General features: G+C 43.6%; 1 protein-coding gene across 1 annotated transcript; it reads left to right on the forward strand.

The window, feature by feature from the left end:
- The first annotated feature begins 550 nt into the window (after nt 1–550).
- Nucleotides 551–6,494, forward strand: LOC134220603 (toll-like receptor 7). Its single transcript, XM_062699707.1, has one exon. It carries the CDS (start codon nt 1,314–1,316, stop codon nt 5,163–5,165), a length of 3,852 nt encoding a protein of 1,283 aa, XP_062555691.1. The 5' UTR covers nt 551–1,313; the 3' UTR covers nt 5,166–6,494.
- The last annotated feature ends 4,333 nt before the right edge of the window (nt 6,495–10,827 follow it).

Genomic DNA, 10,827 nt, shown 5'->3' on the forward strand with positions numbered 1-10,827 from the left:
GATTTGCATAAATACATAATATTTATGGCATTCACACAGACTGGTCGAGTACCGGAGCTCTCCTCTATAGGTCGGTCCGTACGGTGCTGCACTCTCATGGGACCAACGAGCAGCACACGGCATCGAACGGCACCGCCGTCGCATCAACGAGAGCATATTAAGCCAGGCACGAGAAGGGAAAAAGAACGACCGAGACCAAACTGCATGCGATATAGTTTTCCATCATTTACTTGTGCTTCAACCTACCCGACCATACTCGCTGACTCCGTGCACGAATGCTTACAAACCCAGCGCGCTCCGCGGTTGACAAATGCCTTCCGATATACTTCTCGCAGAAGTGGTTTCGTTTGCACCGACCGGCAGGTGCTGCCCTCGCCCAAAACGGCGGCCATCCGCCAAACTACTGCGCCAATGCAAAACCGGACCCGAACCGAAGCCGAACGCCCGCACCCGAAGTGCGTTCCTTCATTCTCCGTTCGTTCGCACACACCGCTGGCGGAGTTGTTCCAACTTCAACTTCCAACCGACCAGAGTGGCAAGTCAGTTCGAGTCGGATCGTCGCGCAGAATAGACGCACATTGCACATCGTCCCGCGTACGGGTGTTACAAACTTCCTCCCAAGAATAACGAGAACCGTTCTCCCACAAATGTGAAGCAAGTTCTTTCACTGCGGTGGACGTGTGTGTAAAGTGGAGCGAAGCAACGGCAAACAGCGAACCGTAGCCGAAGTGAAGAGAAAAAAAAGCGCCGCAGCAGATACCAAGAATCGACGAATGGTGTGTGTGGTGGCAAAGGCGAAGAACAACATGAAAATTATAACAACCTCTGGCTCTGGCTCCAACGGAGTCGTGTGAAATGAACTGAATAATAAAGGCTGAAGAGTGTACGAAGAAATATTAATGTCTCAAATGAAGAGCGATCGAAGAAAAAAAGAGGCAGTGCATATATTCGACGGGAAAATGAAATAACAGTGCGGCGGTAGTTTGGTGAAATATTTGAAAATCGTGCTCATTTTCATTGGCCAAGATTTTTCTGTGTTCCGTCGTTTCGGTTCCGTTTCCGAGTTCTGCCGCTTGATTTTGTAACGAGAAGAGAAAAAAAAAATCGATAACACAACAACCGGAGCACGGTCGGTGGCAGCAGCAGCCCCCGTGTTGAAGCAAAGCAGCAGCAAGAAGAACAAAGTTCAAAATGTTTAATTTATGATATTGTGGCAACGTAGTTTATAGAGCGCATAACGTGGTAAAATCGGTTAACCGTAGGCGAATAGTTGAAGAGCCTCCCGTGGTTGTGTCCCTCTGGACGGTGGGAAGATGGAATGCTTCAGGACTTTGGCAGCAGTGCTCGCGCTGCTAATGTCGTTGTCGGCAGCGTTTGGGTCCCAGTGCAGCTGGGAATATGAGAAATCGAGTGTGACCTGCCGGCTGCGGACGCTCGAGCGCACCGGATTGGACCTGCAGGGCGCCGAAGGAACCACTCGGCTCGATATTCAGTGCAGTGAATTAATTCTGTTCGAAAGTCAATTATCGCCGAACTCGTTTATGAGACTGTCGAGCCTAAGTGAACTGAAAATCGACTCCTGCAAGTTGTTGCAACTTCCCGAGGGGGCATTCGAAGGGATGCTGTCCCTGAAGAAATTAAGTGTAAATACCAGAAACTATGAGTGGGGTGCTGGTAAAGTGCTGGAACTGCAGGCCACTTCCTTGAAGGGACTGAAAGAACTGCAAAATTTGGACTTGAGTGATAATAATATCCGTGCGCTTCCGGACGGTTTCTTGTGCCCGTTGACTAATTTAAAAGTGCTGAACTTGACGAACAATCGAATTCGGTCGACTGAGAGTTTGGGGCTGTCGGGAAAAACCTGTGGTGGTGGATCGGAAATCCAAACGTTGAACCTGAGTTACAATGAAATAATGCGGATCCCGGAAAACTGGGGTGTATCCAGATTGCGACGTCTGCAGCATCTCAACTTGGAGTACAACAATATTAGTGAACTGCACGGGGAGGCTCTGGCCGGTTTGAGCTCGCTGCGGACACTGAATTTGAGCTACAATCATCTGGAAACGCTACCAGCTGGACTTTTGGCAGGATCCAGAGAGCTCCGAGAAATCCACCTGCAAGGCAATCAGCTCTACGAGCTACCCCGTGCTTTGTTCCACCGTTTGGAGCAGCTTCTGGTTCTAGACCTGTCGCGAAACCAACTTTCGTCGCATCACGTCGACAATGGAACCTTCTCCGGATTGATTCGCCTGGTGGTACTAAATCTGGCCCACAATGCGCTCACTCGCATCGACTCCAAAACATTCAAAGAACTGTACTTCCTGCAAATCCTAGACCTCCGCAACAACTCAATCGGCTACATCGAGGACAATGCGTTCCTTCCTCTGTACAACTTGCACACACTCAATTTGGCCGAAAATCGATTGCACACCCTCGACGATCGGCTCTTCAATGGATTGTACGTGCTTTCGAAGCTCACCCTAAACAACAATCTCATCAACATAGTGGAGCGCAATGTGTTCAAGAACTGTTCCGATTTGAAAGAGCTGGACCTAAGCTCCAATCAGCTCACAGAGGTCCCGCACGCCATTCGCGACTTATCCGTGCTGCGTGCGCTGGATTTGGGCGAAAATCAAATCAACTACATTGAGAACGGAACGTTCGCCAACCTCAACCAGCTCACCGGGCTCCGCATGATCGATAATCAGATTGAAAACATTACCATCGGCATGTTCACTGATTTGCCCCGGCTCAGCGTGCTGAATCTGGCGAAAAATCGTGTGCAGAACATTGAGCGTGGCTCGTTTGATAAAAATCTGGACATCGAAGCGATACGGCTGGACGGCAATTTTCTGACCGACATTAATGGAATTTTCGCAACGCTTTCATCGTTGCTGTGGCTGAACTTGGCGGAAAACCACCTGGTTTGGTTCGACTTTGCATTCATCCCGAGCAATCTCAAGTGGTTAGACATCCACGGCAATTACATCGAGTCGCTGGGCAACTACTACAAGCTCCAGGAGGAAATCAAAGTGAAAACACTGGACGCAAGCCACAACCGACTGACCGATATTGGCCCGATGAACGTTCCGAACAGCGTGGAGCTGCTATTTGTCAACGATAACCACATTAGCACCATCCATGCGAACACCTTCATCGATAAAATTAATTTGGCACGCGTTGATCTGTACGCTAATTCGCTGAAAAAGCTGCAGCTGCACCAGCTGCGAGTGGCCCCGCAGCCCATCGATAAACCGCTGCCGGAGTTCTATCTCGGAGGGAACCCGTTTGAGTGTGATTGCTCGATGGAGTGGATGCAGCGGGTAAACAATTTGACAGCTCGCCAGCACCCGAAAATCATGGACCTGCCGAATGTGGAATGCATCATGCCGCACGCCCGAGGCTCCCCTATTAGGCCAATCGTTTCCCTCAAGCCGAAAGACTTCCTGTGTAAATACGAAACCCACTGTTTCGCCCTGTGCCATTGCTGTGATTTCGACGCGTGTGACTGCGAGATGACCTGTCCGACCAATTGTACGTGCTATCATGATCAGACTTGGGGAACGAACGTGGTCGATTGTGGCAACCAGCGAGCTACGCTTTCCAAACCGGTTCCAATGGACGCTACCGAAGTGTATATGGACGGTAATGACTATCCGGAGCTGCAAAACCATGCCTTTATCGGTCGCAAAAATCTGAAAGTCCTCTTTGCCAATGCAAGCAAAATTATCACTATTCAAAATCGTACATTCGCCGGACTGACTGCGCTGCAGGTGCTCCACCTGGAAGATAACGCTATCCAAAAGATTCACGGTTATGAGTTTGAAAATCTCGGTCTGCTGAAGGAGCTCTATCTGCAAAATAACATGATTTCTGTGATCGCCAACAACTCATTCGCACCGCTGTACTCGCTGCAGGTGCTGCGTATTGATGGCAACCGGTTAACAACGATTCCGATGGCCCAGCTCCAGGCATCGCAGCTGCAAAGCTTGCAGGCTCTTTCACTGGGGCGTAATTACTGGAGCTGCCGTTGTCGGTTCATGCAAGAACTCACCTCGTTTGTGGCCGACAATGCCGTCATTATCCAAGACATGCAAGACATCTATTGCGTGGACGATGGAATGCACCGTGATCTGGACTTCAACGTGACGGCTAGTTGCAGTGATTACTATGCAGGGAGCTCGGTACTGCCGGATCGATTATCGGAGACCTACATATTCCTGCTGGCTGCGGCACTAATTATCGCTTGCTTGTTGGTGTTTGTGTTGATTATGTTTATTTTTCGCGAGCCGTTGAGGTTCTGGCTGTTCTCGCGGTACGGCGTGCGAGTGTTCGGGCCAAGGTGTGAAGACTCCGAAAAGCTATACGATGCCATATTTATCTATTCGGCAAAGGATGCTGATTATGTTGCGAGGAATTTTGCGGTCGAACTGGAAAATGGACGTCCCCCTCTGAGGTTATGCTTGCAGCATAGGGATTTATCGGAGGAAGCGACACATTTGCAACTCTTGGAAGCATCACGTGCGTCACGCCGAATAGTAATGCTACTGTCACGAAATTTCCTGCAAACCGAGTGGAGTCGTTGTGAGCTGCGGAGGGCAGTCCATGACGCGCTGAGAGGAAGACCCCACAAGCTGGTGGTTCTCGAAGAAGTTGGCGTGATTCTGGAAGCGGAAAACGACGTCGAACTAGTTCCTTATCTTAAAACCACCACTGTAAATAGAATAAAAAGAAACGATCGGCACTTTTGGGAGAAGCTGCGGTATGCTCTGCCGGTGGATGAGCCTTATCGGGGCAACAACTACACCATCGATCATCACGAGCGGGTAAAGCAGACTGCCAGCGCCGGTGTTATGTTCCGGCAAGCACCACCGGCCTACTGTCCGGAAATCGACGAAGCGAACTACTCGTCGGCGACAACGGCCACTCCTAGTCCAAGGCCGTCTCGCCGGGGAATGGTGGAGCTTCCCCAGCGGCCACCAAGCGAACATATCTACTCCAGCATCGATTCCGACTACAGCACGCTGGAGTGCGAGAACATGGTTCCTGGAGTGCACCGGCCATCAACGTGGCGGCCCGGAGGTCCCGGCGCGAACGGCATGGGCATGCTATCCGGCCAAAACACCGTCCCCCATGGCCATCATGTGCAGGCCTATCTCGTCTAGGGGCGGCTCAAATCGTCTCACACGATGACGACGAGGGCTCGAAAAAGAAATAGTCAAGTGATTAAGTAGTGTGTGAATGTAAATATACGTAGTTGTACCATACTAGCGCTATCAAGAAAAAGAATTTAAATGCTGCAGCTGTCAGTAAGGAAATTACTAAGTGCTAAATTATGTAAAAAGAAGAAACTCGGAGTATTAAAATTGTGCGTTGTTAGGCGAAATGTGAGGAGCAACAAGACAAGTGAAGACGAGAAGAAAAATATTTGTGATATCGTATTTTATAAGTTTTAAAAATAATGATGCAGAAAAATGACAACAGAATACATAAAGCTGGAGAGATATGCCGAATACTATGTACCGAAAAATGCTACAAAATACTATTACCATTACTCACTACGCAGCAACAAATTCACAAACACTCATTCATACAAACGCAGCAAACAACAAAAAAGTAATAACTAGCCATAAAATGTTCCACAACGGAGGAAAAGGTAACGAACCGAAAATTATAATTATTTAAAGTTAGAAAGGCCGGCCAATGTTCCGATGGGAAATGTTTTCAAAAAACGCCACACAATCGAAATCAAAACTAAAATATTATCACACCTTTCTGATTTGCCCCATTAAGTTTGTGTTTTTGTTCTGACCGCAACGAACTGCGGTTTATTCGCGTCCGTGTAGTTTGCGATCCATATTTCAAACGGTTATTTAAATTATTTATTGCTATTTAATTGACGGATACTCATTTTTCGTTTAGCGAACAAAAAATGCAGTGTAAGGCAAGCATAGAATGTTGGTTCTAGCGATTAGGGCTTTTGCTGAAGATAGTTAGAGCGTGGCAGCAAACTGAGCAAGGAAAGTGACTGACATGAGCGAATATTAGTGCTAATATTGAATGAGCAAACAAAGGCGCCGTTGTAGAATAGTGAAAAGGAAAGAATTTATTTTTTTCTCTGTGTAAATATTGAAGCCTGCCAGTCCGGGTGATGGCAAACACACAACTATGTAAAAAGTATTATCGTTAAGGCAAAGTTGGGCGGGAAGAAGTTGGAAAAGCTAAACCTATCATAAAGAAATACAACTGAAGCAGATTATTAGTAGGAAAGTCATAAAACAGAGCATATTGTGTGACCAGACTGAATAATTAAAATGTTACACTTTACCTGTGTATAGGAAGATCAGATTATAAAATGACAAAACAAAACCACAACACATGAAATTAAAAAAGCTTCTTTTCTGTGAGTCAAAAGCAAGAGCTATACAAAAAACCAATATAGAAAATCGAGAAAAAAATGAATAAAACGAAAAAATTAATTAATCAATATAAAACTACGTTCTTTTCATTCTTTATTTTAATTCCATTCGAGTTTCGGCATGTTGGTTTCCGTACCAATGGGTTCGACGTCGGTCGTCCCGTGTCCGTCTGTCCAATCCAGCGATTCAGTTTTTGGTTTTTCCGCTTTGATCATTTCGCTCTGTCTGCCTCGGTTTGGTTGGTCGTTCGTTGGTCGTTGCAACCTCCCTCGATGTCATCCCTCCACTCTCTTCGGGGCGGCTGTGTTCTGTAAAACATCGAAAATAATGAGTTCGAATCGGTTTGGGTCCGAGGAAGTCCGCAACAGTGCGATCCAGATCGGCCGGCTTGCTACAATGGCGTTGCGGCAGAAGCCAACCTGATTCAATCGCCGTCGTAGTCGTCGTCCGATTGGACAAGTGAAATTAATGCTTTTTTGTTTCCCAACGGACGGAGGTGGTGGCTCGCGGCGGTGGAAGTGAATGGGGCCGATACCTGCGCACATAAACACACACACGGTCGGCCAGTCAGTGCTTCGATTTTATGAGATGCAAAATTGGATTAATAGCAGTGCAGTGCCGCACAGTACGCGAGATTGAATTGGACAGGTAGTTAGAGCGCAGCGATTGGAAGGTTTGTATAGATGAGAGCACGCGATAATCGCTTGATTTCGTAATCGCCATTGTGCGGGGGTGGGCTGGGCGAAGGGATGGCGAGAAGAGATATTTTGTTTGTGTCTTAAAGTTGGCGTGACCTGTTTATAGAGAGAATGGCACGAGCGCGCGCTGAACGATGCAGAGGCCCGAAACTTGAACAAACGATGATATTAGCGTCGCTTTTTAGTTGCAATGCTTGGTTGCGCAATTTTAAAGCGACGTAGAGAGTGATCGATACACTTTCTAAGATTTGTTTTGTTTTTATCCATTTCACAAAAAGTGAATAAAAAAGCATACTGTTGAATGAAGTCAAGTTAAGCCCAGATGTAATGCGTTTTAGTTTTTACTATTTTGAAAATATTGTTCACAAAGAAAATTATTCAGCATGAAGACTAACATGTGTATTATCAATAAGAATTGTAAACTAATGTGTAATCAAGGCGCAATGATCGATCACGCCGATTTTCAATTGTAATTACCATTGTAATTAAATTTACCATCGAATACAACTTGTTGCGAGTAAATCAGCCAATGCTTAGTAGAAAAAGTGTATACAATATTTGTGTAAACACACATACGGACATCATCTCAGCTCGACGAACTGAATATGATTCATATATTAATTCCATCAATTCACAATTCACAATGCACAGGAGCATTCTTTAGTTTTTTTCCCTTAGAAGCTCCCGAGGAATTCCTGAAGAATTTCCCATGAAAGTGTTAAAAATATTCTTGCGAATTTCGAACTATTTTTTGGTGAAAACTTTAAGGTTGGAAATTTCGATGATTTTTCTGCGGAATTTTCGAAGAAATTCTTTTGAAATTTACGATTGAAATAAAAAAAAATCTTGTTGAAATCAAAATGCTGAATGGGAAAGAACCGAACCGAATATGTCATTTGGCCGATAAAAACATTAGGGGGACTCGATTTGACTATGTCCGACATGCGGCCAAAAATTTGTCTGGCCAAATAGATCATTTGGCCGAAATAGTCATTTGGCAGAAACAGCCATTTGGCCGAAATGGAGAAACGACCATATAGGTTGAAAAGTTGATTGGCCGAACTTCTTCGTGCCCAAGCGAACGGCTTTGAATCTGTTGATTTTCAAGTATCTTTAGATTATCTCTAGACCAACATTTGAAAAGGGCGTAACAACCAAAATTTATTCCTTCTGATTCTTCATCTACATATACAGCTATATATGTGGACGAAGAATCAGAAGGAATAAATTATGGCTATTACGCCCTTTTCAAATGTTGGTCTAGATCTACTCCTTCGTACTTTAAGTAGGAATGACCGATAAAGCCGATAAACATATCATTCATCACAATCACGGTCGTAAAGTCTGTTTTAATTATGAGATAACATTGGCTAAAAAACAAAAAAAATAGGTTCTATCCAAGTGGTAGTATGAATTCCGCATACATCTGCCGATCGTCAGAACTGTATGTAAAACATAACAGCACATGAGGAGATCGTTGTCTGGATCCTTTTGCCTGTCTTGGCACGATGGTTTCTAAACCGTCCTCAACTAGGACGTTAGGCAAGAAGATTCACGCTTCGATTGTGTGCTGTTCAATAGATGGTCTCTCTGCCTTCCTTTCACACTCTGTCACTTAATATTTGTTCGCGCCCTAGGAAACGGCTTTCAATCTGTTGATTTTCAATTATCTTTCGATTTTCTACTCCCTCATTGTGTGATGCATTCATGCAATATAAAAAAAAATCCCAGAAATAAAGTATAAAAATGAACTCCCTTATACTTTTATTAGGACTGACCGATAAAGTCGATTAACAAATCATTATATATAATAATACTAATATAGCTGTTACTTTTTATACCCCATTTTTATGATTACAAATTTTCAAACTTCAAATGTTTACAAACTTCCAAAACAACAGCTGATAATAACAACCCGTGAAATAGGCAATTCTCGCTTAACTTTTCAAAAGGTCCTAAGTAACATTTTTTCATGAATTAATTTGATTGCAGTAATCAAAAGCTTTCATGTTTTTGTGTTGTGTTGCGCTATTCAAATTAAATCATGAAAAAAATGTTACTTAGGTCCTTTTGAAAAGTTAAGCGAGAATTGATTGTAACTAATCAATTATTACGATTGATAAAACTAGTCAAACCCAACAAATAATCGATTCAAAAATCCATAAGGATCGAGAGTAATCGATAAGTTACCAATCGATTAATCGGGATTTTGCGACAACTAGAGCCGCTTTGAACATTTAAGGACAATCCTTACGGAATCCAAATTAGAAAGTATTTGCGTTTTCAAGGGCACACCCAGAGTTTCGACTTTTCGTTTCCATGAGACCAAAGCAAGCGTTTTTCGGGCCAAGGGAAATTTTTTTTTCGTTGTTTATGTTGAGAATCATCTTTCACCCATCAATATTTTCTCCAGAATTAACCTTGGAAGATAAACGAAAATCTTACCTATCAGATGATTTTCATTTAATCACTTTAACCTCTCACTCACATTTCGCGAGGATTATCGCAGAACAATTTCAAAATTATATGGCCACGCCGGGAATCGAATCCAGAATAGTAACAATAATAGCTATGGGGATGCGCTAACTCTAGCCACACCACCACGCTATCTGTATAGAAGCATTAAGTTATGTGTTCCCCATAAGCTACTACCATTTGCATTTATGATGCCACGAAAAGACTCGAATATGAAAGAAAAAGAGCAAACCAACGTTTGGCGGCAATCGAAGTGAGCGAAAAATGGTTATCACTCTTCAGGTTGTTTTTCTTTCCCGAAAATTTTCGTGATGGAGCATCATGTGCTCTTGAGATTGAGTGAGCATTACGAACTCTGGGCACACGGAAGCAACGCACAACTGTCATTTTTATAATTGCTGCTGCGATGTAGCAAAGCTAAAATATTAAAAATGACAGCTGTGCGCTGCTTCCGTATTGAGCGGTGTGACCTTGACAAAGTAAGTATTTTTAATTTTGGATTCCGTGAGGGTTGTCCTTAATGCCATTTTGTTGATTCACTACATGTCAGTGGCTGTCGACACATGGCCAAAGAACTAACTATGCCAAAAAAGGGCCTATTAAAAGAATGATGTCCAGCTATAATAGCTTTTATGAATCAGTTGACATCACAATCAATTGGAATGTGCTAAAAAAACTTTTTCTCTCTAGATTTTCGAGGTGATGACTGATGCAAAATAGGCATTCAACATTATACAGTAATATAAGTTATATATAATGTATACAATTGTTAATTTGGTCTTCGTTGTCGTAGCCAAGCAAATCCGTCTTCCGATTTGCCTTTTACCAACAAAAACAAGCGCGGAACACCGAAGGATAATTCGCATGTTCACGCCTCAAAAACATAACACTGAATGATCGTTTATTTTCGCCGTTCGAATCCTCTAGAATTCCTGTCAGCCTACTGAGATTGAATTTCAAATTTCTTCTCATTAGCTTCTTAGTATACTGGCATTTCAAATGCCAACTACGATTGAATTTCAAATTCGTTTCTATAATTGTCATTTTAAATATTTTAGTTTATTTCATTATTTTTATCATGAAATAAGAAATACGTTCCACTTTATCCATCAATGTAACCAACAAATGCAAATGCATTTTTCAGACTCACTTTATTCCCCACAATATTCACCGTCTCTACTCTTTCTTTTTTTCGGTTGGGATTTTTTTTTTTGGAGCTGTTAATACGAAAACAT

The sequence above is a fragment of the Armigeres subalbatus genome, chromosome 3 (assembly GCF_024139115.2).
Source record: "Armigeres subalbatus isolate Guangzhou_Male chromosome 3, GZ_Asu_2, whole genome shotgun sequence".
NCBI classification, from domain to species: Eukaryota; Metazoa; Arthropoda; class Insecta; order Diptera; family Culicidae; genus Armigeres; species Armigeres subalbatus.